Consider the following 27,715-nt stretch of genomic DNA (forward strand, 5'->3'; position numbering starts at 1 on the left):
CGCTCGCCGGCGCCGGCGTGAAGAGCGGGGCCGTCACCGCCCCCCGCCGCGCATGCGCCGCCGCCCCCCGCCCTGAGGGGATGGGCCGGGCGCCGCCTCACGCCCCTCATGGACACCCCGTCCGCTCCCCTCCCCGAAAGCGGGGCGCGGGCGGGTCGCCCCCTCCCCGCCCACCCCCGCTTCTGCAGCGGCTTCCTCAGCCGTGAGCAACCCCGTTGGGGACCTCCATCCCGCGGCACCCACGCCCCTGCCCGGGCACAGCTTCCCCGGCCTTCCCAGCCCCCCCCGCCCGCCGGTGACTTGCCCTCTCGAGGCCTCTTGTTCGCAAAACTGAAGAAAATTTCCCTGAAATCGGGGAAACGGGCGTCAAAACCTCATCAGCCATAAACCTGGGGGGGGGGGGAAGGGGGTGGGTGTCTCTGCCAAAAATACGGCCAGGAACTCGCCGCCTCGTTGCCCAAACCTTCACCCGGCCTCGTAGCCCTGTGGGATCCCTTCAACCGTGAATTTTCCTATTAAGTGTAAGTGGACGTGATTAATTCTAGTGTCAAATACATCCGTGCTTAATTAATTCACATTGACAAGGAGCATGTATTCTCCAGGATTCCTGTCATGGCCCTTGTACCTCAATTTTCACAATAATTCCTTAAATATGAATTCTAAGTCTCTCAAGCTCAGGACGCCAGACGCGTTACACAGACGTGTGACAGAAAAAAGGGCTGCAAAACCCACCCACCCCCTTCCTGACAAAGGCCAGCAAGCTACGTTTAATCTTTACAACTCAATTTTCCCATGGATTCAAACTTGATAAAGGTAAAAGGCAACGCCTGCCTGCTCTGGTCAGCCCAATGTTTACCTGGCACTTTTCATGTACGACAACTGAGATTTGGGTCATCCTCAAATTCAAAACTGTGTCAAGCAGTTTAATATATCATCCCTTCCCATGAGGGCATGTACCAGAGCATAAAGCAACTGGTGGCTGTATTAGGAAAAGAAAAAAAAAAAAAAAGGTTTTAGCAGAACCCCTTTCCCCAAGAGGGTATAGATGCCCTCCATCAGTCCCAGCTGTTACTTGTTCTTGTGAAACTATTTAATTCTCACTTGTTGCTTTTTATACAAGTGACTTCAAGGTGCCTATTTATAGCTGGTGCCTGTGCTGAAGCGGTTGTCTCCATGTGATTGTCCTCTGCTCCTCAGCAGCCATGGTGACCACCAGCACCCTGCACCCCAAGCAGAAATGCTGTGGTCTGAACTTGGCAAGAGATTGAGCAGACCTTTGAGATGCAGCCATTGACTTTAGAGTAGATGCATAATTGACAGCTCCTAACAAACTCCTGATCAGCCACCCTGACAGGTAGGTCCCCTCCTCTCAGCCCTGGGATCTGCAGCCTGAATAGGAATCCCTCCACTTTTGACAGTTTTCTCCTGTTTAGCATTGCTTTCAAGAGGAAACCCGAAGCCCGCCCTCTCCTTCAACCTGCCATCACCCCAGCTGTGCTTCAATGTCTACAACTTTCTCAGAGCAACCAAACACTATCTCTTTTTTTTTTTTTAAAGGCAGCATTTGGGCTGTGCATGCACTCACCGCTCACATCACAGTTGTTTTGTGAACCATGGCTCTTCCGATGACTGGGTAGTGGTATTGAATTGATGCTGCTTCTTACCTCTGGGGACTATTTATCTTTACAAGAAACAAATGATTATTTTGTCAGCAGAAGCAGATAGATGAGTTCCCTACTGGCATCAAGCTTACTTTGACTCCACACAAGCATAAAAAAAAGCACCTGCTCTGCAAGGCAGTGCTGGGGCCTTAAAAGTAAGCTCTGGTGCTGCTACAGAGACAAAGCTTTGCTGTGTCTGGCTTTCCTAGATATCCTACAGGCTTCCCTTCTTCAGCCACCTCAGCTCCAACCTCACCTCCCCGAGACCTGGCTTAGCACTATCACCCTTTCAGGCTCTGCATAACTCGTTACCTGAGCCCTTATCCTTGCATTTGCCCTGCCCTTTGACGAATTCTGGCCAAAGACATAGGGCAGTGCATTATTTTTAGGCCCATGTTACCCAGGGATTTCAGCCACCTGTGCAGCTGCATCACTGTACCCATGCAAGGAATTTCCAGTTCTGTGGTGCAGTAAGATTTGCATTAGTGCTCTTTGACTTCCTGGCTGAAAGCCTTACAAAGGCTTGGCCTTGCAGACAAACTGAGGCTTGTACTATACAGGTTTACATCCGAAAACCTACTATTGAGAGGGCTTTGACAAAAGAATGAAATAAATAATATTTTTTTTTAAAAAAAGGCAGAGAACTTGGAAGAGAAGCCACTGGGTGACAGCAGTCAGATTTCAAATCACACGTTGAACACGTGCTGCAGTGTAAGAAATCCTTTTTTCTTGCATTCCAGACACTTAGAGTAATTTTTCTCTTTTAACAGAGTCAAAATAAGCCGTCTTGTTATAAAAATACTGTACATACAGAATTTGTCCAAATAAATATGAAATGATTCAAACACATTAGTTTTGGCTACGCTATGAAGTGCAGGGAATGCAGCTGAAAATGAAATATTGAAATGTACATTTCTTATTTTAACAAGCAACATGAAGTCGAGGCTCGTTTTGTCCGAGAGTCATAACTGTGATTAATGATACTCAGACAAGACTGAGTTTTCTGTGCCTGTTTCAAAGGGCTGTATTTTAAGAGCATAGTACGTACCTCATTCTCCAATATCCTGTGTGCAAGGAGGCCGTTTCATGCAGAGCACACCTCAAAGATACAATTTTCTCTCTGTGCTGCTCTTAAACCAAACCGTCTTGTAAAACCTCACTCTTGAGAATAAGAACAAGCAATCAGCTGTTAAAACTGCTGGTGTGCTCAACAGACCGCTTTTACATAATAAAATGGATGGTTTTATATTCTGTGCAGCAAAATATGATTACATCTCTATTAGCAGCAAGCCCTGGGTTAGGGGAATTCAGTGACTAGCTGATGGTGTTAAAAGAAACCACATGGGCACCTCTCTCCTTCACCATAAGATCACAGCATCTGCCAAACCAGAAACGAAGCCTGACAGCTTGAACAAGATGTCCATTAGTCCAAGGAGAGCGGAAGGCTTAAGTACCTTGGAAAATCTACACTTAGGAGGCCAATATTTCATATTGTCAAGTTACGTGAAACGAGAAGAGCTCCATTAGCATTTTAACATTTTGCAAACATAACAGCAGTGGTATCCAGCAGGGTCTGTGAATTTACTAATGGAAAAAAATTACATCACAGACAAATATGTGCTGGCACTGAAATACTGCAGAAAAAAAAACCACTGGTGCAACTAAAGGACTTGTACTTAACAGACCTCCTAAGGAGCCCAAGATGATGCTCTTCAGCAAATCAGACCTCCTGGGAAAAGCTTTCAGATGTTGTTGCCACATTTGAGCAGTGTCAAGACAGGGCTCAGGAGACTGGTAGTGTCCACGCAGATTTTGTCTGGATGAGATTTATTACTGTTGCTTCATCTCTTGAAGTCAGCAGAGTCACTATTTGCATCAATAGAGCTCTGGCAAGCTGGGAACCTTGCTTAGATTCATCGTGTCTAGCCTGGGGCTTGTAGTCACCCAGTGATTCATCACAGCAAGGCTGTAACTGATAAATGCCTTCCCAGGTGTCCAGAGATCAATGAGCTTTGATTAACCAAGGAGAATACAGTCCATAAAGTGGTGGGCTTCCAAGTCAAGCTTTAGGAGGACTGGAAAAAAAAATCCCACAACAGCAGCCGATGGTTATCTTGTTCCCTGTTTACCAACAGCAACTTACTCGCTATATTAAAGATGTGTTTTTTTTTCTGAAGAGGGTTTATTTGTTGTCTTCATCTTGCCAAAACACCTCAATTACTTATTGGCCTCCTCTAGCCACCTTAGCATGTCATGAGAGATAGTTTCTCATCTGTAAATTTTTTACAGGTCACTGAAGATGCCACTTTGGGGATCTCGAGGTCTCAGAATTTGAACTCTTTCAAGGTTGAGGAAGACTTTTGCTTTGGAGGGAGTTTTTCAAAGGTTAATCTTGGGGTTGATTTCATTTAATATTTTCATTAGTGCCCTGACACAAGTAGGACAGCACTAATGAAATAGACTGATGACACAGTATTATGAAGCATTATCAATGAAGGAGGATAAAGTGATACAAGAATGGGAAGAGGTTAAGGACTTGATAAACAAGTGGAACAAAATCAAGCAGACAGCAAATATCATGTCAAAGACTAAATTCATGCTCTCATCCACTGTAAATGAGAGAAGAGGAAGAAGTTCTGGGGTCATAAACTGATCACAGGTTTGTTGTGTGCCACCATCACAACACAAACGCCAACAAATTACATTTAATATTAGAGCACTTCAGGTAAGGGTCTACCAGTGCAAATATTTATACCATTGCACAAACATCCACAAGACCTTGCCTAAAATAGTGCCTGCAAGTCTGCTTTTCCATGTTAAGGACTCAAACTTGCATAGCTGTGGAGAGAAAAGCTCCTAGGATAAGCAGCAGGAGGACCTTTCCTGAGATGAGAAGGCGTTGGCTCGTCTAGTCAAAGGCGTCTCTTTTCTATAAACTACTTTGGAGAAAAGGGGTGGGGATGCTGCTATGTAAAGCTTAGAGCCAAGTTAGCACAAAAGCATACAGCTAAACAGGCCATATATAATTGTAGTCTGGAAATCAGAGGTTTCTTGCCAAAGTTCTGGACATGCATCCAAAAGCAATTTTTGGGCAGCCGGGGTGAAGTATGTTAAGTCTGTGGTAAGTACTATACTGACAGTCTGTCTGCCTTAACAAGCACTAACCCAAACAACATGGGTTCTCCGCCCTGCCACTAAATTTGAGACATGAATGTCCATCACAGCTGACACTGCAGTAGCCCCAGAGAGGTTGTCCTGGTCCCACCGACGCTCCTGTTTGGCGGACGTAAGCCAGCCTTCACCCAGACCAACATGGCAGTCGTGCAAGCTCTCCATTACCCTGCCAAGCAAGGAACTTACCTGCAATTTGCAAACTGTCACTGAGCTCCCTGAAAACTGCCCATCTTGGGCTAAAAATGGGAACTGCCTCTGTGGACCTAATCTAATTAGCAGCAGACACGCCACTGCTCAAAGTGTTTCAGCGTGAAGCAAAGCAAAGCCAGCTTCACAGCAGCTTAGTTGCACGGACCCAAACCTGTCCTAGGCTGCTGAACAGCAACCGCTTGCTGCACCTGGCTCACAAAGGCAGCCTGTTATGATCTGCTCTTTGCTATCTGTCCTCCTACCTGCTATTCCCAGCCTGCCACAGCACTGCAGTGAGCTGCAAAATCTGGCTGTTTCTCTGCCTTTGGGTTCCCCTCTTGCGTAAAAAAAAAAGCTAAGCTTTAAGAGAGGGCCAGGCTATTTTCAGAAGAAGATACATCATACATCTCTTCCACATAGCCTAAAAACATTCCTCATTTCCTACCTCAAGTGCTATGGGGATAAAACCCATTCCAGGCTGTGGGACGCTTGGGTATTACAGTGCCAAGACCTGCATACCGCCCGCCTTTTCTTCCCAAGGCCTGGGCAGAATGCAGACAAGAGATCAATATACATATTTAATTTGGGAATACAGCCTCTACATCTGTCCAAGAAAATAGTCTGAACTAGTTAGTCCTTCAGCCAGACAAAATCAGGATGGCTTCGGTGAAAACAATGCATTACATCAGCTGAAGCAGCTGAGGAACTGGCTCTGCATCACTTTGGGATTAATATATCAAAGCATTCCTCCTGCCATTGTGGCAGTGTCCTCGCCGCACTGACAGCACATAGACACGAGAGTGAGGAATCACATGGCCTTGGTACAAGGGCTTGACGCTGCCTGCTTATTTGATTTTCCCCATGGTTTGTCTGCTCCGTGCTGTGTGGCCTCATCCACTCCCATCTCAAATGTTGGAGACTTAAGCTGAGCCACATTTTCCAATCAGGCCCTCCAGGTTTTCTTAAACTCTACTTGTTTTGGACTGCAATAAAACATAGCCACAACACATGATCTAAAAACAACGAATTGTTTGTAGCAGACCAAGTGCTTGCACTAATTAGTCATACTGTTCCATAAAATGGCATATGAACATCATTTTGGAAAAGTTTATGTGAAACCACATCACAGTTTAACTTCCTGAGCTGGAGCGGAAGAGGGGAAAGGAGGTGCTGTTTGTTGTCCCTGTGGAAATCCATCCAGATTCATCCAAAGCACAAATCAGAGGCAAAACATCCCCTTTCTCAAGCACAGCAGAACTTAACCATGCTCTGCTTCTAACCATCTTCCATGCTTGTCAGGGAAGAGATATCTTCCACTCACTTATTTTTTAGCAAAATGAAAAATTGTCATGTCTGTTCTCAGGGAACAGTTCCCACAACTCAACATCAGACAGAAGAGCACCTTTGTCTGGTGTCTCATGGTTCTGCATTATGAACTGAAGCTGTGCATCGCTACCCCATCTCCTGTCACCTCTCTGGTCACCCACCTACACAAAACAGCAGCAAACTGATGGTGTCAGCTAATAATTCCTGGTTTACCTAAAATAAGCCATGCTGGTGCTAAAGGATTTCAGATTCCAGCTGTGATAATCACTAGGAGGGCAGGAAGGCAGGTCATTATAGTTTCCTGAAATAAAGAAGTTTGCCTAAACTGGGAAGTGAAAGAAGATACTGGTAACAAAGCATTAGAGGAAACAGAGACAAAACACTTCCTATATTACAGTGTGTTAGAGCTGGTGCATCTGATTTTAAGTCATAACACATTTTTCTGGCATCTCTAGCATTCCTGTTTTTCCGTGCACAGTGACTGATGAATGGCATGTGGAACTGACTCATCTGCCCAGCACGCTTTCCCTGCCCTCCGCCTCACTGTGCACCCCCAAGCCAATTCATCTGTTAGTTACTGCACCCCATCCCAGCCCTGCAGCGGTTACCGTGCGCTGCAATTTTCCTGTAGGCTTTTCCGCAGCGTTAATTATTACGACACCTAAACCCTTCTGATCCTCCCCTGTAGGAATGTGAAGGAATTAGCTCCTCTGTTCTCCATCAACAGAGCCAAAACAGTCAGGCAAGTGTTGCCAAATTCTCCAGTTTAGATTTCTTTCCAGTTGTAGAAACAATTGAAAGATTTTTTTTTTCCCCCAAGCACAATGAGTTGCCGCAGAATCCTTTCATTTCAGCTGCATGTAAACAGAAATAAATAAATAAAGCATTGAATACCCCAAAGTGGACAGAAAGCAAAATGTGTGCTTGCGTCTAGAAACCACCAACTTCCATAGCTGGCTGAATGGCTGGTCAAGGACCAGACTGGAAATACATGCCAGAGGCAGGAGCAGAATGGCCTCAGCCACAAGTCCCTGCTTTTCCTTTCTTTTGTCTTCTGCCTTTCCTAGCTGTGCATTTCCCTAAGGACAGCTACTCAATGTACAGCTACTTACTATTGCAGGGTTTCCAGCCTTAAGCCTTGTAGGGCTGGGTACTGTTAGAAGGATGCATCTCCCCAGGGATTGACAGACACCACCTTTGTTGCCCAACCTCAATTTCTACAGAAGTTTTCATCCTCCCTGACCTTGTAGCTGCAGTGGCAGAGGGGAAAGGCAGGAAAGACACTTCTCTGTGGTGGCCTCTTTTGGGGCAGTTACTAGTTTAAGTTTCTGAAACATCCTGAACGCATTAATGGCTCAACTAAACTAATTAGAAATTCCCAGAATAATTTTTAATACCTTTTTCAATTATAAAAGGAGTTGCTCTAGTAGCAGCAGATAATGGTTCCCCCCTGAGGCATCTCCGTTCCTTCTTAGTTTATTGGCAACAGATGACTCATTTCACCTCTGTGTAATGCTGACTGCTTTACTACTCTTCCAGCAGTGGCTGGTGTAAAATGAGGTTGCTTAGGCTTACACTGATGAAATAATTTCTATTCTTGTGCTTTTACAGGCCGTGCCTATAACACCCAGTCCATGAGACTGAGAACCAGCTGAAACCCAGCCAGATGTTTAGACGTGACCTTAAAAATCAAGACTACAATGTGGCCACCAGCCTGCTGCAAAGCATGGGGAGGCAAAACAAATCATAAAATGCCCTATGAACATGTCTGTGCTATACAGCCAAAAGCTGGGTGGGGGCTTCAGGGAAAATAAAATTATATTCACACCCACATGAGCCTTCCAATTCTGTGCTAGACAGCATTTCTTAAATATTTCTCTTTCCAAGCACCGGCAAACTGTTTTCAGTTGCATTCATTACAACTGTCTCACAAACACAGCAGATGAAACACTTCTGGGGGAGATTACTGCACTTGGGAGCAACTTTTGGCTGTCAGTGAGCTCCTCTATAGCCCTTTGCGTAGAAAGGTACTGCCTACAGCCATTTTTAGCCTAGTTTCCTAAGGGAACATGTGTGATCACTCTGTAAGTGTGCGCCAATCCCAGACTAGTAGCTTCAGCCAGCTGGCAAGTTGCCACCAAGTTTACTGGAGAGGTCAAGGTCCATCCCAAATGTGATATCCCCACTGGCAAAAAAGCAGCACACAGAGCTCACGGTAGGCACCCAACCATGCACGTGGAAGAGAGTGCTTAAGTGCTTTAATCATGTAAAACACTGCAAGACCTGCACCTCTTTAGATAACGACGTCTCTCATTTCACAGAACTGTTTCCTTCTTTTCCATACCCTTCAGGAGCCGTCTCTCCCTCTGATGTCAGGTACCCAAGCTAGAGCCAAAAGGTCTCTGCATTCCAGCTCTTTTGGCAAGGTGGGCTGGACTTCTGGAGAGGGGTCCTTCTGGCCCAGGTCTGCTGAGTAAAATAGAACATGAAGTTTGGGATAAGCAAAATGTTAGATGCATATATTTTTACTAGAGGAAGCCACACGTACTCTTCACTAAAGCTGCAATTTACTTGTTAGACACGTGGCAAGAACCACTCCATGCACTACTAGGGAACACTGACTACTTTTCATATTTCTTTCCACCCCACCTCCAGCACCTGCAGCAGGGGCTGTTCATAGCAACACTTACGCAAGTTTTGAAAATACCCCTATAAATCACAAGGGATTGTGGCTAGCAGGTAGCAGCATGGGTAGGCAGCTGCCTGAAACAGTCTCTAGCTGGAGTATGCTTCCTCTCAAGAGTAAGAAGGTGCGTGGCAGACATTTCCCACCTCAGCACATCCCTATGCTTCAAGGCTATTTATTGTGGCCCATCAGGTGTAATTTCAAAGGTGTCTCTTGAGACGGGTAGAAGGCAATGCTATAAGAAAGCCTTTCTTGTGGTTCACACTTGTATTCCTTTTGTAATTTAACCCCACTATACTTAAAATGTTTATTGTAGTCAGTAGTTATTTTCCCTCCTCGGTCTTTAACACGTGCTAATATTCACCATCACTTATCATCTGGGAGCCATTAATATTAAGCTTGTTTAATGTTTCCAAGCCAATCTCTGGAGTGTTTTAGCGATATTAATAATTAATACAGGAAGACCAGCATTTTAGAAGCCTGAAGCAGTTCATGGCAGGCTTGGTTTCGAACCTCAGTGCAAATGATCTGTTCATCATTACAACTCTGCCAATCCTCAAAATATGTCTTAACTCTTTACCAGTGCAACGGTGAGGAGCCCAATCTTTTCTTTCATTAACAAAGGCACAGCCCTTCCTCCTCTCAAAACTGACAAAATTATCTTCTAAGGCTCCATTGCAGTGGTGACAAACCTTGCCTGCATGATCATGAATGGGCTGCCCTGGGTCTTCAGGCTACCGTGGGTCTTCAGGCTACCATTGGTCTTCAGGCTTCAGAAGCTGGCCTCTAGCTCATCTTATTGCATCAGTTCATGACGTTACTGCATGCACAAAAAAGGGGAAACATCAAAGACCAGGATGCTTAGAAAAAGCATTTCCATTCCAAGCCAGGCCTCTGTGATTAACCCATGTTTTCTATGAGAACCATCATGCAAAAAAGGTATTACACATTTAACAGCACAGGATTGGCAAATAGTTTTGAGAATATAATTTGTTGTGACCTTTGGATCGACCAATTAGTTTGAATTAATTTTGCTTATTGCGGTTTCAGATGTTTCTTGAAATAAATCGGCTTTGAAAAATTTAAAGTATCTATATAAGCTTATTTCTGAGGCTCTGTATCTGCTGGCCACTGACAAGGGCCAGACTGGCTTGCTCAGTGAGAGGCAGCATGCCCACCTCTCTCAAAGCTGGCTGGGGGCTCCCCAGACCAACATTCAGCATTTCAGAGTCCCACTCAAAGGAGCATAGTGAGGAGAGCTGCTCTGCAAGAGCAGGGTCAGGACTACAGGTGGATTCTGATCCCTGAGTTCATTTATAGCAATACTAGCTAAACTGAAATAGTTATATCCCAAAAGCAAGGCATGCTATATATACTCGCACACAAGTGACTGATTCCTTTGAAGTTGGTGGTGCAGAGAGACAAGTTGTCTGTCCTACAGCTGGTCCAGGAGCCAAAATCACTCAGGCAAGGTCATAACGAAAGCCACATGTCTATGATCATTAATTCTGGGCTCTGCATGCCCATCGCCAGCTGTCTAAATCTGGCCATAACCTCACTTCTGTCCAGCTAGCCAGAGCTCACAATAGACACAGTGTTGGCTTTGCAACAGCATCAAGATGACGGGTTACGCTCTCGGAAAGCCTGGCAATACAGAAGCAGCCCATCAGAGCCTATATATAGGGCAGTTTGCAACAGCAGAGGCTTTACATCAGGTCAGCAGTGACCTGTGACCACTGTGGACTTTCAGAGCAGCCCAGAGCCCTAAAGCCATCACACCAAAGCACAGGACAACAGCAGGATTGAGACGCTATCAACTACACCCCCCATACTTTCTAAAACACCTGCATACGTATGTGCCTGCATTATAGATGGCACAGCTTTCTGAAAAAGCAAACAAGGATTTCCAGGCCACCGTATCTAGTGAGCTCATACTGCTCTATCCCTCTTGTAGCAGCTTCAGTCTGTACAGGTCTAACTTTAAAGCAGCTCTAGCAAACCCAGGCTCTGCAGTTTAGGCCAGAAAAGTTTCACAAAGCCCTTCCAGTGTAAATAACACATTTTTTCTGCTCCTCCACATCCCCCAGCAGCAGGAGATCAAAAAAAAAAAAAAAAAACAAACCAAAAAGTCACTTGTACTTTCAGACATTTTCTTCAGAGAGCAAGAGACAAGGTGGACACCAGTGCTCACAGTATAATCTGGGTAGCTGAAACACGCTCAGGTATATGTGGCTGTTCCTTGTTGGATGTGGTGGGCTGATCCTGGCTGGATGCCAGGTGCCCACCGAAACTGCTCTATCACTTCCCTCCTCAGCTGGACAGGGGAGAGAACACATGATGAAAGGCTCATGGGTCCAGATAAGGACAAGGAGAGATTACTCAGCAATTACTATCATGTGCAAAACAGACTCAATTTGGGGAAATTAATTTAATTTATTACCCATCAAAATCAGAGTAGGATAATGAGAAATAAAGTCAAATCTTAAAACACCTTCTCCCCACCCCTCCCGTCTTCTCAGGCTCAACTTCACTCCCGAGTTCTCTACCTCCTCCCTCGCAGTGGCGCAGGGGGATGGAGAATGGGGGTTGTGGTCAGTTCATCACACATTTCTGCCGCTTCTTCCTCCTCAGGGGGAGGACTCCTCACATTCTTCCCCTGCTCCAGCATGAGGTCCCTCCCACAGGAGACAGTTGTCCACAAAATTCTCCGATGTGAGTCCTTCCCACAGGCAACAGTTCTTCATGAACTGCTCCAGCATGGGTCCTTTCCACAGGATGCAGCCCTTCAGGAGTAGACTGCTCCAATGCGAGTCCCCCATGGGGTGACAAGTCCCACCAGCAAACCTGCTCCAGTGTGGGCTCCTCCCTCCACAGGTCCCGCCAGAAGCTTGCTCCAGCACAGGCTTCCCACAGGGTCACAGCCTCCTTCCTTCAGGTGCATCTGCCTGCTCCAGCTTGGGGTCCTCTATGGGCTGCAGGGACACAGCCTGCCTTACCATGGTCTTCACCATGGGCTGCAGGGGAATGTCCGCTCCAGTGCCTGGAGCACCCCCCCCCCCCCCCTTCGCTGATTTTAGCATCTGCAGAGTTGTTTCTCTCACATATTCTCACTCTTCTCTCCAGCTGCAATTGCACAGTTGTTTCGCCACCCTCCTTCTTACACGTTATCACAGAGGCACTACCACTGTCGCTGATGGGCTCAGCCTTGGCCAGTGGAGCGTCCATCTTGGAGCCGGTGGGCGTTGGCTCTATTGGACATAGGGGAAGCTTCTAGCAGCTTCTCACAGAAGCCACCCCCTGTAGCTCCCCCACTACCAAAACCTTGCCTTGCCAAGCCAATACATCAGACCAGCCAAATTCAGGAGTGAAATGACAGCCACCTGTTCCCATGTAAAATGGTGCAGCGGCACTGCAATGTGAGCAGAAAACAAGAGCCTGGAGGTGTCCAAGCAAGCGGCACAAGCAGCGCTCAGCTGAGCAGGGCTGCTGAGACCACATCCGTACTCTTGAAACACGCTAAATAAGAAGAAATGGGAGCATTTCAGATGAAAACTGACACATCGGGAACAACTTCATGCTATTCAGGGATCTCAGGGGTCCAAAACCGCTAAAGCTGTGGCTAAGCAGTTAACAATTTCTGAGGAATACAAGGTCTTAGTGTCAGTTCAGCAGTGTGAGATCCTCCATGGAGGATCAGACCCCTGCACTGGGCTGCCTGCACAGAACACACCGTGGAGCACATGTAGACCAAGCAGACAAGCCAGGGGGAGTGGGAGAAACAAGACAGGAGAGGCAAAATAACTCTTCCCACAAGCAGACGGCAGTCAAGTGGCAAAGCTGAGGTTTTAGTCTTTGTTTCCAGCTCAGGGTAGTGCCCTTATTCATGGACCCTGCTGCCTTTTCCACCCAACTGCTCTTCCTTAAGCAAGGGGTGATTTACAGTGCTCATATCAATGAGCTAATGCTTCCTCACAGCAGTCAGTCAGGAGGATCTCAGTCCATCTCTCTCATCACCCTCACTGACTAGTGTCTATTTAGTTGCCCAGTTCAGAAATGAGACTCGGGAGCAGACATCCCTGTTATCTTAAATCGTAGATGAGCTGTGCCCTCTAGCGGGGTCTGGCTCACCAGGAACCAGAGAAGGGCCCATCCAGGAGGCAGATGCCCCAGCCCACACAAGGGGCTGGCCCCCCTGGGCTCCAGAGGACTCCAGGGCACGTCCACCATCCAGCCCATAGTGCTTCGAGCAGGCATCTCGTTTACACCATCTCCTTTTATAAAAGCCGTTAACAAAGGCATCTGAGACATAACATCTGCTCAGGCAGATGAGACAGGTATGAAAACAACAGTGCAGGAGATGGCTGCTTATTGCGGCAGTGCAAATTGGAAATGAAGTTTCTCTTAGCAGCTACAAAGCAATCCTTTCATAAGGCTTCAAAGCCTTCCAGCCAAGACCAAGAGCCTCATTTTCTACTGAGAATTAGATGCTTAATTTAGGCCCATGATGTTAACCATAGCTTGTAAGTCCAAAGCAGTGGGTAAATGGGAGCAGGCTGCCTTTCAGCATTGCTCACTGCTGTAAGACACTCAAACAGTACAAGCACGAGATCCTTGCAGATGGGGTACATATACCTCCAAAAATTAAAATGAATTTTGATGGCCAGCTGCATTCCCTGGGCCAATAAGCATCCAAAATGTACTGATATAATCTGGGTTTGTCAGAGGTTTACATTCACAATGGGAAGTGTCCTGCAGCAATCCCAACCTAAGGTATTCATGCCCTAATCCCTTCCCAAACCCTGAAACACCTTTCTACCCCTCTGCTGTGCCAACGCCACCGTTCCCAGGGTCACACAGGGACTCCCACTGAGGAACTGATCTACCCAAAGCCCTAGAAGAAAATAAGGCTTTAAGCCAGCTCATTTCACAGCACAGCCTTGTGAAACGAGTTATGGAAGAGGAATGGGAACACCTAAACTGCTTCTGTGCTGAAAATTTATACCAGCCTCAGACAGTTTGGGTTTTCATAGGGTTGTTAGGAGGATTATCTTCAAAGGATCCCAAATCCTGTCCTAACCTCTATAGAGCTGATTGGAAGGGACCTGTGAAGGTAATGCTTTCCCTTCCTCTGGCAAAAAAGCTGCGTGCAGGGTAAGATCTACTCTCAGACTGGAGATATGTTATATGATATATGTATACTCAAGCCAGTTTAGCTGTGACGGTGCAAATCTGTGCATGGACACGTTCCCAAACAAAGGGAAATATGCTGTCATTTTGGTCACAGACCAAAACTTCTCATGGTGATTAAACTTGGTGGAGGCACCACTCCCGTATGACATCTGTGCAACTGCCGGGCATCTGTAAATGTTGTTTCATTATAGAAATGAGAAGTAATCAGGCTGCAGTAGTCAGGCCTTGGAAATCACAAGACATGCTCTTCATTTCAAAACTGCAATATTTTTTTAAGCTTGCTTGTAGGACTCCTGCTTTTCACCCTGCTCCCTGTAACTATTAGGACTAGATTTTGTAAAGTCAGTTTCACTTCCTGAAAACTTTGGGAGCTGGTACTTGAAATACACTATGACAAGATGAGTAACAGAACTACAAAACCAATGTTAATTTAGATTTTTAATTATCAGATCTTCCTCTTCTCTATCCAGACCTGGTATCCAAATACATTAATACACTGTGATTTCTCTCTCAAGGTATTAGACCTCTAACGAAAGCAGCTTTCTCCAAATCACCAAGCCCCAGCTGCCTGTGGTAACTAGCTATTACCTTAATTAAAAGGCAGTAAAAGCTCGGGTGCTCAATTTTTACTCGCTTTGCACCTCCCCAGCTTGTCTGCTGAAGTGCTTTGCAAGAGAAGCGGGTGTGCCATCTGGTCGCAGACCAGAAAACGAATCCCTCCTGAAAACAAATCGCTTTGGCAATCCCAGGCCCAAGTTATCCGAGTCCTTACCTTGGCACTCAACCAAAGCCAGGTCTAACGTGCGTCAGCAGAGATTGCCATGTTATAAAACACGGAGAAGGCCAGATCCCTGGTACGCCATGGCTCCAGCCCGTGCTGCACCCAGCCCTCACTGGCCTGCAAACCCCCCGTGGTAAGGTGCGGGCTGCTTTTACTCCCTGTGCCCCTGGTAGCCGGGCTGGCCTCGGGCATCAAGGCATGGGGAAAAACCCACCCACCCGTTCATCAGTCTGTCAAAACCCATCGCCAAACCCCAGCATGGGGAGCAGGGAAGGAGGGAGGGACGGATGGATGGTGGGAGTGTGGGGGCATGTCCACCAGCCCTGCTTGGCGTGACGGCAGCCCTGTGGTCCCGCCTTACCCGGCTCACCGCCAGGTCTAAGGTTCACTGATCTCCGATCGCCTCTCACCTTTGACACCACTCCCCGGCAGCGACGAGTGGTTTCGCTTTTATCTGTCCCCGGCATGGAGAGGCTCGAGCAGCTGGACGGGGCCGTCTCCCCACCACCCCTGACGCCACAGACCAGAGCACTGGGAGGAGAGCAAGGCTTCGGGAAGGTAAAGGCATCCTCCGCCGGGGCGTTCCCCGCAGGACAGGCCCCAGCCCTGACCCACCATCTCCAAGGTGCCTTTCCCAGACAAGCTCCTGGGACTGTCATCCTCCCACCGGGAAGCAGCCCCGCATTCCAGCCACAGAGGGACATCCAGCAGGGAGTGTGGCAACATCCTCAGTGACTCCCTGCCTGAGAGAAGAGATTTTTAGGAAGTCCTCTGCCCTACCCAGTCCTCTTGGGAAGCGGAAGAGCTTCTCTTAGCAGAGCGCTTGGTCTTATCCACAGCCCAGGGCAGCCTCCATTTATTGCTGCCGTATTTCCCCAACCTGCTCCAGCTGCACAGTTAATAACCCTTATTCTGTTCCCCTTAGCTTTAAGGAGGGCTGATTGCATTGAGAAATCAGCACTATGTAAATCTAACACTGATGAAGTCTTCGCAGCTGGGATTTTCGTATCCCTAGGTAAACCTGGCTTAAGTGAACTTTCCAAGCAGCCGTGCTCTTACACCAGTGCTGCGAGAGGTTTAGTGGGTAAGAGGAGGCTCCCAAAAGCAGAGGAGTGCTTGGAGATGAATACTAGAAGTTAATTAGGGAGGTAGGTGCATGACCACTATCCAGAGGGGAAAAAAAAAAATCTAGATCTGAAAGAACCTAAAAATATCATGTCCAGAAATTGCAGGGCTAGATACTGCAGACTTACATGGGTAACATTAGGGCCCTGTTTTTTCCAGGGAGCTTATTAACTGTGGTTCTCGTTCACTGCTGCACCCCTTCAGAAACTCAGCAAATGACTTTAATGGTTTTAGGATCTTCTTAGAGCTTGTGGTTTAGAAAAGCTTAGACATCGGTTAGACATCATTAGACTTAAACATCATTAATTTCCCAGGAAGTTAAGTAGAGTCTTAAATAACACTTCTCAGTAGCTCTATCACCAAAGGTATGCATTTCTTTTCTTTTTTTTTACTATTTTTCTTTTGAAATAAAAGGCTTATTCCCTGGCAATAAATATACCAGGATCCCCCCTCCCCAGGTTAAAAATACTGCAGAGATACTAATTTATTGAGTGGCAAAAGCCAAGTCCTTACTGTTGCATTCCAGGGCAAATATCTACTCTGCCACTGCATGTTTCTGGTTTTTTTTACTAGTGTTTATGCCCACAAAACACGAGTTTGAAAGGATGCTCCTTAGATAAAGTCTACTTTCCTGCTAATTATAAACAACTGAGTCACCCTCATAAACAGATTTGTCAGGTTCCTTCTTGGAAACAGTGAGGGCAGGCGGTTCAAGTGCAGTGTCACCGATCTGGCGCTGCTGCTGCACCCAGCAAACAGATTACCTTTAACTTGATTTACATTAAACCAGTGGGCTCCATAGGGGAGACTGGTTAACGCTGGTCAGAGCTGCCTCCACATATCCGCCCACTGGAAGGAGAGAGGAGACATTGAGTCGGGGGAACAGGGATGCCTGGCCGAGAGCACAATTTCCTGGGTGAAACGACACTTAATCCTCCATTAGGAAGTGAGAAATGATCTGCGTTGTGGCCGTTTCAGTACTCACCTTCTAGGTAAGTGTAAGATCAGGCAAGCCTGCCCCAAATATCTGCTGCTAGACTCAGCTGTCACAAAATATTAAGCTGTATCTGGAGACTGAATCCACCAACAGGGTTTTTACAGTTGATTGAAGAGAAATGCTTGTCTAGACTAACCTCTGGCTCTTTATGTTGAATCTGAGCAGGTTCAGCTTTCCCTGCCCCTTGGCATGGCCTCTAGGACTTGTAGCACCTCAGCTGTTCCCCAGGCTGCTCCCTAAATTGCCGAGTTATTCTTTACCAGAAATCCAACATCTAAGCAGTCCCAGTTCAGGTTACACCTCATGGTATTTCCCTGCATGGGAAAATTTGCTAACGCCGTTTTGCACGGAAGCTTCAGTGACTTCTTCAGAGTTTCAAGTCTGCAGTGAGATAAATCAAACTTATTCTAGTCATGTCAACAGAAGCTTTCTGGCATGCAGGTGCACTGTGCTGGGACTTAACTCAGAAATCACCAGGAAAGTTGCTTTAAAAGTTTCTCCTGGATATGTTCAGTCAGTCCCAGCCCAGGGAAGTCAGGGAGTTTTCCAGATGAAAAACGAGCCTCCTCTGCTTCAGGCAGCAGCATCTTATCTGCACCCACAGCAGGCATTGATAAACCTGCCAGAGCAGCATTCTGGATTTGCAGGGCTGACTGTAACCTTAAGATGGGTCTCACTGACAGGCTCTTCCCAGGGCAGGGAGCAGCTGTAGAAGGGTGACTACCAGCCACATGAGATTTCTGGAGGGGTTTTCCCATAGCCCCTTAGCCAGTGAGCAGAGGGTTTTACTCCGTATGGTCCTTTTTCAACAAAAAGGAAAAACAAACCAGTTTGCTTTAAATCCTATTTTCCATTGAATCAAAACAAAGCCACTTGTTTTGCTTCCGTGCTGTTTTCCTTGGGTGGAAAGGGAGATTCACTTTCTGCTTCTTAAAACAGAAAAGAAATTGTTTCAAATGAGCTTTGGCAAAACTCCCCATCTCTAAGAGGGTGCTTGCTAGCATGAAAAATTTGCAAGGAAATTTCTATCATTAGAGTAATTCTCAGGTGAGCTTTGTTCCAGCATCAATGCAGCCTTCTAGGGTTAAAGAGAGAGCAGCAGAGTGAAATAATGAGAAATTTAGTTTAATACAGACGATCTTGGGTGGTTTTGTGCAACTTCTTGCTTCTCTAGAGAGTTTTAGGGCATATCACCTATGGTAGCTAACGTAACTGCCCAGAAAGGAGAGCATTCTTATTTCCAGGCCTACAAAGACGCAAACATACATAATTAATACCATAAGGAGCACTCTTACATTGTGCCACAGGATTTGTGTTTTTCCTGCTTAAAAAAAATATAACCCACCCCTAACTAGCTGTTCTGCACAAACAGTGATCCTGTTCTTCATCACAGGGCTGTATGTGCTGGGGGAGAAGATGACTTTTAAGGGGGTGAAAAAGCCAGGATCCCCTGGCTTTTCAGGGGATGAAAGTCCACCTCACATAGAAGAACAATCACTCGCATCTACAGACGCAGTTCAGCCAGCACCAAGGAATGCTCTTAATGACAGCCTGCTTTGATAACAGCTCAGGAAAGGCAGGAGAATTAAAGGTCTGGAGTCTGCCAGATTGCAGGGGGAAGACAGGCAAAATGAAGGAGACGCATGGGATGAGCAGCATGCAGGAACAAGAGGCTTTTGTCAGATGAGGGAGCTGCAGAGACCTTCCTGGGCTGGGAGCTACATTGCTAGTGCTGCCATTAGGTGTCTTTATAGAGGTACTTCTTGCTCACCCGCAACTCCTGCACTCCAGACTCTGGTGAGCCCCAGGTAGAAATTACAGTAATTGCACCAAATCTTCATTACAAGTCTTGCAGGTCCCTGCTCGCTGGCTGACCAGGGCTTTCTTCAAAAGCACATGGAAGGAAGTGCTCTACACCAGCAGTGTTCACCCTGGCATGGGGGGCTCTTCAGCTGGCATGCAATAGCAGTGAGAGGGTCAGGACACACAGGCAGGGACCAGCAGCAGGACATGAACATTTCAGCATCCTTCACAAGGTTCCTTTGCTGCCTTTGGGTGTTGGAAGATTAGATCTATATAGGAGGTACATCCCATCTCTGCACACAGCAGTTACAGGCTTGCTGGTGGCATATTTCCACCTTGCTGCTGCGTGAGGTGGGATAAGGGCATGCAACGTCATTTCATGCCCTCTCCTGCTCAGTTCAAGACCCCATGACCCTTCATCTTCAAGCTCTGCATGAACATCCCTCTCTCCTGCATAGCTCTCCACTTGAGCTGAGTATTTTTGGAGAAGGAGCCCTGTAAGGAGGAGCTAGGACAAAGCTTTGGCTAGCTGCAAGACAGCATTATTCACTGCCCTGTGCTGACAGTTCCCACTGACAGTGGGGCATTATTACTTCCTTGAGCTCAAGGCTGGAAGAAAGGGACGCATGCCATCCAGGAGGGCTCACACTGACCGTTTGCTTCCCAGGGTACGGCCAACACTGCAGGCAGTGTTTCAAGTCAGGTTTGAGGCAACCACCATTATTTTGGGCTGTCCTCCCCCACTGTCCCTGGTCAACTGCGCAGTGGAGTGGTGCACCACCCTGAGTGATGCAGAGTCACAGTCTGTGGTGCAATGGTCACGAGGGTGTGAGCCTTCACAATCTTGGTCTGCCTGGGGTTTCTTAATCCACAGTGCAGGAGCATGTGGCATCTGCCTTGTGCGCTGCTGTCCCTCAAGCGTGCTTGAGTCAGTTCCTCTCACTCCTGCTTTTTCACCAGGGTGAGCAACATGCTGACTTGAAGGTGCTACCACAACGTCCATCAGCTCTTGAGGTGCCCTGCCATTCCCTGGGCAGTGTCCTTAGCAAGGTGGTAGCAGCATCACCTCCACCCCTGAGCTCACCTTCAGCCTGAGTTAGGCTCCCCTGGTATAACTTCTAACCAAGACCCACAATAAACGTGGAACTTCAGCCTAAGCTCTTCACCAGGACTTTGGGGAAGGAATCATGCTCAAGAGCAAGACACGCCTATAAGTGATACCTCTGTATCTGTATCTGTATCTGACATTAGCTTTCTCCAGCATGTTCTTTCTTTAAAGGAGATGCCCCCAGTCTAATCTCTTTGTCTACATGCAGGAAGGCTTCTTGCATCGTTTCTTCCTAAAGATCTCCACCCTGTGGTCATAACTGAAAGTGGCAGATGGTTTGATGTATTAAATTCATTTCAGGATATCAATGGTTTTATTCTAGCCTATTTTGAGGTTAAACCCCACCTGCCATTGGTCAGGACCTCATGCAGAAGGCTCAGCTGATGGACCCGGGATCACTGCAGATTTGTTTTGAACAGAGCTGGTTTCCTTGCAGAGCATGGCACAGAAAGCAATGCCGGACACCTCCCTGGAGGGAATTCATCCCACCTACATGTACAAGGTGGTTCTGCTGGGGAGCACATCAGTGGGAAAGTCAAGCCTGGCCTACCGATATGTGAAAAATGACTTCAAGGAGTCGCTGCCAACTGTGGGATGTGAGTGAGTGGCTTCAATAGCGTGATGGCTCTGGACAAGAGACCAGGCCTGATGCGCTTCCTTGCAGTGGGGTGGGATGCAGAACAGGTTAGTACATCCTGCAGTAGCACAGACCCACTTTTGAACATGATACAAACTTGCCCCAGAACCTGGCCTCCCCCGTCACTGTCACCTTCAGATCTCTGCAGCCCATTTTCCTCAGCTCGAGGCTGTAAGCGAAGCCACATCCAAATTGCACAAATTTGGTTTAGTGCTGCTTTTTGGAGGCAGATCAGCAGTGAAATGAGTGAGTGAAACCCGGGGTCCAGACTGTGTGACCTCATCTGCATGCTTGGTCCTGTGCTGCCCTCACAGCTATTCAGACACCCCAGGGGAGTCTTTCCTGTACATGTACTGCCCCAGCCTCAATGTCCTGCTGGAGCAAGGAGGTTCTGGCTGGGATACAGGTGGGTAGGACAGTCCAGGAGGTGGTGGCCAGCTGTGGCATGACCCCGCAGCATTGCCCAATGGGAGGCTCACAGTAGCGTCTAGTTCCTCCAGCCTGCCTGCAGAGACAAGAGTGCAGACCGCTCCACCCTGCAAACCCCACACTCTGCCGTGTTGGCAAGAGGGAAAGCATCTGCCCCAGCGCATCCTGTCCTGACAAGCCACGCTGAACAACCCATGCCCAAAGGCAGGCCATATGCATGCTCATGCTTTGATGAAAACCACCTGGAGAGCTGTGAGAGCCCTGCTCCCTCTATGATCTCCCTCGGGCCAACGTGCCTGCTGGGATCAAGCTGCCTCCCCTGTACATTCACATCAGGAGAGCTTTCTACAGCACTTAGACATTATAGATGTTCATTTTTCATTATTATACCTGGGCTTTGCCCTAAGAAGGCACAGCAGGCACAGAAGTTGTGGTCCCACCTGGAACCTGAAGAGGTAGCTGGTGGAGGAGGGCGAGGCACTGTGAAGCTTCTTCCCTTGTCCCTCTGCCTTGGCTCTGGCTGGTCCACAGCAGCCATCTGCTCCCTGGGAGCAGGGATGGAAGCTCCCCACCAGTGGGAGCCCTTTTTGGTGGATATTCCTATTCACAGTTCTGACCCGCCAACAAGGTGGAAGTGGATCTCTGTCTGGGGGCTATTCTGCAGATCTTGGAGCTGTCTAATATCAAAACTGGTGTGCATCCACCCAAATCTGCTGCCAGGAAGGGCTCCCAGCCTGCCACATGCTGCCCTGCCTTGTGACATGACGTCCCATGAATGGTGCCAGTGCTTATGAGAAACTTGACCTAATTTTGTGCATTAAAGCATTGTTACAGGCCCTCAGGATGGGTTTGACCTCACAGCAGCAGAGCTGAGCTCTCTGCTCTTGCTGCAAGCAAACATGCACCCTGCATCTTGCTTGCAGGCTCATTCTTCACACAGACGCTCAACCTGGAGTTAGCCACCATCAAGTTTGAGATCTGGGACACAGCAGGCCAGGAGAAGTACCAAAGCGTGTGCCATCTCTACTATCGGGGAGCCCACGCTGCTCTCCTTGTTTATGATATCACCAACAAGGTAAGGCAGAGGATGCTGATCCCATCTGTGCTGAAATTATGCCATGCTGCAGCTCAGCACCTACTAGTCCGGCAGAGGTGTCCAGATGATGGTGTTTGTCCTTGGTAGAGCGCAAAGCAGTACATGAGCACTGCCTAAGATGAATCCCACCTGGGACATGCCAGGGGCTGTCCCTGCCCATGCAGGACAATACCACCACCCCAGGGGTGATTTCTGCTGCCGTGCAGAAAGGGTGCATCCCATCCAAGGCTGATTTATCCCTAAAGGTGTTTAAAGGCTGGTGATCTGTTTCCCTGAGAGAGAGGGCAATCAAAGCCTCCCCACCGCATCTCTTCACCCCCTTTGGTTTGGTGCCACCCGCCCAGCTTTGCTATGCCTGAGACAAAGGGGTTAAATCAAAACCCGATCACTGACTGGTTTTGTCTCCACCTCTCCAGGAAACGCTCAACCGAGCAAAGCTGTGGCTGAGGGACCTGGAGAAGGAATTCCTTCCCGATGAAATTGTCATTGCTTTAGTGGGCAACAAAACGGACCTTGCTGCTGAGCGAGAAGTCGCCACTGAGGTGAGCATCTGTGGTGAGTTCCCAGGTCCCCGCATCACCCCCTTGCCAGCAAGCACTTGGATACGTCCTAGCAAAGCCAAGAATTTAAAAGGCTTTTAGACGCTTCCAAAGTTCTTGTATAATTATTGACCTGCCATAAAATGCCACCATAACCAAACAAGCAGCCCCAGAGAGGGCTGAGGGAATAACTCTGCTTGTCTCTGCCTAGGAGGGGGAAGAGTTTGCAAGGACCAAAGGCCTCCTGTTCATGGAGACATCTGCAAAATCCAACCACCAAGTAAATGATATCTTTATGGCCATAGGTGAGTTGTGTGATGGCTCTAGATGACAGCAGAGGCAGGTGAACCATAGGCCCCAAATCCCTGCTTCAAGGCTGTAAACGCCTTCCCCCCTGCAAAGCTGACCCCCTTCATTGCTTATGCTTGCCACTGAGATCATCTTCCTGGCTGGTCCAGCCTGTGCCACACCCAGCAGCTGCAAGGGTCACAGCCACAGCAGTCCATGGTTTCTGTGAAATGTGCCACACTTCTTAGGGCAGAAGGATGGACAGATCCATCCCAGGATGCTCCAACATCAGAGGTGGATTTCAGGCCCTCTCCCAAACCTACAATTTTCTTTTGCTTTAGTATCCAATCTATGTGTAATGACATCCCCGGTGTAACTGTTCAGTGGACATCTGACACGGTTACCGTGGGATGGTACCAGTGGCCCTTGGTGTCTCCCCTGGGGTGGGACAGGACAGCCATCACATCCCAGCCCACTGATAGGAGAATTAAGCCCTATCTCACCTTGTGTTTCTTCCTAGCCCAACAGCTCCTGCAACGGGAACGAGAGAAGGCATCCACCACATCCCCACGGGGGAGGTCAACAGTTGACCTAGGGGAGAGTGAGGCAAAAATGGGGTGCTGCCGGCTCTGAGGATGGGCAGCTCTGGACCCCAGGTTGCACTGCCAGCAGTGGCTGGATGAGGTCTCCAAGAAGAGAAATGACAAAGCAGGGAGACACAGAACTGCAGGGGCAGCTCAGCCCAACCAGCCTCCCCCTTGGAGCAAAGTCAGAATCTGTCCTGGGGGCACAGGGCCTCTTAAACCCTCCAGCACTGGCTTCCTCCAGAAGGTAAATCCTGGGGGTTTCTTCCACCAACTTTCTGCTTGCAGAGAGAAGCATGACATTCTGACGCTGCTGCCACCAGCCCTGACTGGTGACACCCCCCACCCCCCCCCGCCATCCCTCAGCTCCTCTGTGTCCCTTCCCATCCAAAACGGGAGGGTTTAACTTTCTGGAGCAAAGCAGGTATATCCCGGTGGCTTTATGCCCAAGCTGCAAATAAAGAGAACATTGTCCTAAAGGTATTGTTTTTTTTTCCCCTCTCTGACCTGGATGTCAGCCCGTAAGCAGGGACTTCAGGAAGCCCAGAGGCAGCAGGGACCAGAGCTGGTGCTCCCATTGCCTGACCCATTTGAGCCCCGATTGCCTGGAGCTGCAGCGTGGGATGGGGTCACAGCCCATCCTCGAGAGAAATCACTGATTTGTCACCACTACAAGAGCCAGGTTTGGGGGCAGAGCAGGGCCAAAGCAAATGCCAGGCACCACGGTACCCTGTGCCTTGCAGGGCCTCCCCTTTCTGCATTACGGATTACACTGCAGGAACATGCCTTGGCTGGAAAAGGAGAAGGTGGGAGCTGTGCTGAGAAACATCATGGGGCTACCATGGTCTTCACTGGCTGCTGTGTCAACACAGCCCTAGCAGGAACCTGACCAGATTGCAAGGAGGAAAGCGCTCTTGCTTTTACAGGGAAGGATAATTTCTCACCTCCTCCATCCCCAGACCACCTGGGCTGTCTCCAAAACCATGTCAGTGCCCGGTAAAACCCAGGGGATGTTGGGCTCAGGACACGTTCTGTCCTTTCCAGGACAGGCTGTGGCAACACCAGCACGGCCACAAGCAAAGCTTGGCACCAACTCATCCCGTCCACAGGGCAACGCAGCCACTGGGTTTTTGAGGCATGCCTTGACAGCAATGCCAGTGCAAAGCTTGGCCAGGCTGAGCTTGGCCATGAGGCAGCAGACACCCTTGAAGACACTCCCCACATTGAGGAGGGCACCTGTTGCCCAGGTTTGCCAGGCCAGGCCCCACCCAGGGACCCCCAAACTTCCCCAGGACCCCACACCAGCCAGAGGCACCCACCTGTGATGTTTCCCCAGGGCTGAGCTGTCCCAGGTCAGGACAGAAGCTTCTTCCCAGCAAGAAAGGAAAGCTGCTGCCTCCTCCTGCCTAAATCCCCTTCCTTAGGGCAGCTGGGAGGCAGGGGTGCTAATTGCCACTCATGCCCCCCGATCTGCCCCCTCCCTCCTGAGATTAACCCTCCTCTTCCCAAACAGCCTCAGACTCCCAGTGCTGCACCAGGAGCTGCAGGCAGGGATGCTGAGGGCTGGGGGTCACTCTCCCCTGTGGCCCCTTTTGCCCCCAAACTGGAGAGTGGAGAAAATTATCTTCCTTGGGGGCACAGCTTGTGAGGGGAAGTTTGGGGACACACAGCGTAGTGGATGGGGTCCCATGTGGTCCCTGAGCACTTCTGACCCAGGTCATGCAAACGGGGTGGCGGTTTCTGACCCCAACACCATGGAAATGAAGGTGTCAGTGTCCCCCATGGGTGCCGGCATGCTGTGGGGACCCCAGGGGATGCAACTGGGAAAGGGGCCTCTAGGGCTTATTTTTAGGGTGTTTTTGGGGGATGGGTGGGTGGGAGGGGTAAACATGCCGTGTCATGCAGGGAGGGAAGTGCTGCTGCACTGCACACACTGCTGGGGCAGGCTGCAGAACTGCGTCAAGACCAGCAATTTTGGGGGTTTCACCCCCCATCCTGCAACTCCCTGCATCCCCCTGTTACCCCCAGAACTGCATTTTGGAGCAGAGAGGTTAGTACACAGGGGCTGAGAGGAGAAGGACTTTTATTGTTGGCTTCAGCTCAGGGGCTCCGCTCTTCCCGGGGGGGCTGGGGGTGCGGGCGGGAAGGGGCACAGGCTTGCCGCCGGCCAGCCCCCCCGGGATGGATGCCTTCGCCCAGGGCTCGTCGCCTCCCAAACCGCCCCACCGGCCTGATCCCACGCCCCGTGTACCAGGAGGGGTCGATGTCCGGGTCTGCAAGGCAAAAGCCAAGGAACTGTCAAGGGGTGATGGGAGGGACATGGAGGGGTGACAGGGCATTGCACCCATGGGTGAGCGCGATGATGAACCACAGGGGAGTCGGAAGAGGGGCCGGGGAGGTATAAAAGCTGTGGGAAAGACTGTTTCGAAGCAAACCTTTGCTTCTACATAGTGACACTCCCCTCCTCCCCCCCATGCAGCTGAGTCTGGGGATGCAGAAGGGGATGGGGGGGTGTTGGCTGGGGGAGTCCCTTACTCCTGCTCTCCTTACTCCTGATTTCCATGGAGTGCTTGTGGATGTGGCCGTGGGTGACGGGCAGGGTGAGGCAGGTGAGCAGCAGGCACAAGAGGCAGGCGGTCCCCAGCTTCATCCCTGATGTCCTCCTGCTGCAGCGGCTTGGCCCCAAAACTTCCTGGCCCCTGGGCGCTTCCCGCTGGTGCCACGAAGATGGCAGTCTCCAAAGTGGCTGCAGGAGCAAAGTGGTTTCAGGCATATTGTCTCAGAGACACCCTGCTTGGGTTTCCTCAGTTAAACGCTCTCAGTGAGCCACCCCCATCGGGAGGGGAAGGCAGCAATGGAGGGATGGGACTCCCCACAGTACGCCCAGGCTGGCTGTGATGCAAAGAGCACGGGGCAGCTTGATCAGAACCTGGGGGGTTTGCTGGGGCTGATACCTCTGGGGAAAATAGCCCCTGCAAACATGAGTTGTACAAACCTCATGTTAATTAAAATAGGTTTTAGTCCTAGCCTAGTGCCTTAGGCCATGGGCACTGGCATTGCTCTTTCTGGCCAGGACACCCAGCGTGCTCACGGTGGTGGGACCCCACAGCCCAGGAGATGGGGAGAGGGGCCAGTGCTGAAATGTGGGGCTGGAGGCACATATGCGCTGGATGCAGGGTAACGGATGGACCGTGGCCACATCTGCACCCTTGGCACCCACCCCTGGACCCGACCGTTGAAATGATAACTTGGGAGCCCCCTGTAACATGCTTTATGGCACCGAGGCAATGAGCAGGACCATGCAGAGAGGGCTGAGCGTTGGGCTTGATCAACAAGGGAGCAGGGCAAGGGGCAGAAGCAGGAGAGCCAGGTTAAGCAGGACATGGCGGGGACATGGTGGCAGCTTTATTTCCAGGGACTTTTGCAAAGGAGAAGTTTGCAGCGTGCTGGGCAGGAGCCAGTCTGGGCTCCTGGAGTGCTCAGGTTTGCTACGGCCACCAACTCTTTACAACCCCCTTATGGAAACCCCCCAGCCAGCTGGACAGACACAAGGACACACACACAGAGGCAAAGCGGTTCTCGGGAAATTATCCAGCAACAAAAGCATCATGAGAGGAAGAGAAAAGCGGCGCTCGCCCCCGCTGGGGCTGCACTTACCACGATGCAGCAAGGCGAGGTGCCTGGCTGCCGTCCCGCTGAACCGAGCAGCCGCGTCTGAGCCGGAGTCCCCTCTCGTTGCCGTTTTTATGGCCGGTTTCGTGCTGATGTCAGAGGCGAGGCCCTGCGGGGACTGAGCTGGGGCATCTCCCCTCCCTGCCGTCCCCTCTCATCAAATCAGCACAGGGATTTTCATGACTCAGAAGGGACCAGCATTTTATCTTCTGCTGGCCGAGGCAGACAGCTTAGGAACATGTTAATCCCTGTCCTCAACCTCCTGTTATTTTGGACAAGGGGAAGTTTTCTGCTCCATCACCCCACTTGCAGGGAGCCCCTTGCCCAAAGCGCACTGCGGGGGGTTGGTGGGTGATGCTGCCCTGAATGCTGGGGTCCTGCTGCCACAAACCTGCTGCACTGCAGGAGTTACACTGGGTGCCACCACCCT

General features: G+C 49.3%; 2 protein-coding genes across 2 annotated transcripts; one reads left to right on the plus strand and one right to left on the minus strand.

The window, feature by feature from the left end:
- The first annotated feature begins 16,946 nt into the window (after positions 1–16,946).
- Positions 16,947–23,754, plus strand: RAB17 (RAB17, member RAS oncogene family). The gene is made up of 6 exons (XM_082483310.1): positions 16,947–17,124; positions 20,477–20,636; positions 22,030–22,181; positions 22,619–22,744; positions 22,953–23,046; positions 23,550–23,754. Exons 2-6 carry the CDS (start codon positions 20,480–20,482, stop codon positions 23,660–23,662), a joined length of 642 nt encoding a protein of 213 aa, XP_082339436.1. The 5' UTR covers positions 16,947–17,124; positions 20,477–20,479; the 3' UTR covers positions 23,663–23,754.
- Positions 23,755–25,713: 1,959 nt separating this feature from the next.
- PRLH (prolactin releasing hormone) lies at positions 25,714–26,299 on the minus strand (the record flags this gene model as incomplete). Its single annotated transcript, XM_082484008.1, has 2 exons — positions 26,164–26,299; positions 25,714–25,886 (listed from the first exon to the last, which is right to left on the minus strand). The coding sequence occupies exons 1-2, from the start codon at positions 26,261–26,263 to the stop codon at positions 25,714–25,716; spliced, it is 273 nt and encodes a 90-aa protein (XP_082340134.1). The 5' UTR covers positions 26,264–26,299.
- Between the last annotated feature and the right edge of the window lie 1,416 nt (positions 26,300–27,715).

Source organism: Vanellus vanellus, assembly GCF_965231255.1.
Source record: "Vanellus vanellus genome assembly, chromosome: 5".
Lineage (NCBI taxonomy): Eukaryota > Metazoa > Chordata > Aves > Charadriiformes > Charadriidae > Vanellus > Vanellus vanellus.

Bases quoted from the DNA above. Each gene is read 5' to 3' on its own strand.
- RAB17 (XM_082483310.1), top strand. From the start codon at position 20,480: ATGGCACAGAAAGCAATGCCGGACACCTCCCTGGAGGGAATTCATCCC. The intron at 20,637-22,029 runs GTGAGTGAGTGG...TCTTGCTTGCAG, and splicing joins GTCGCTGCCAACTGTGGGAT to GCTCATTCTTCACACAGACG. The intron at 23,047-23,549 runs GTGAGTTGTGTG...GTTTCTTCCTAG, and splicing joins TGATATCTTTATGGCCATAG to CCCAACAGCTCCTGCAACGG.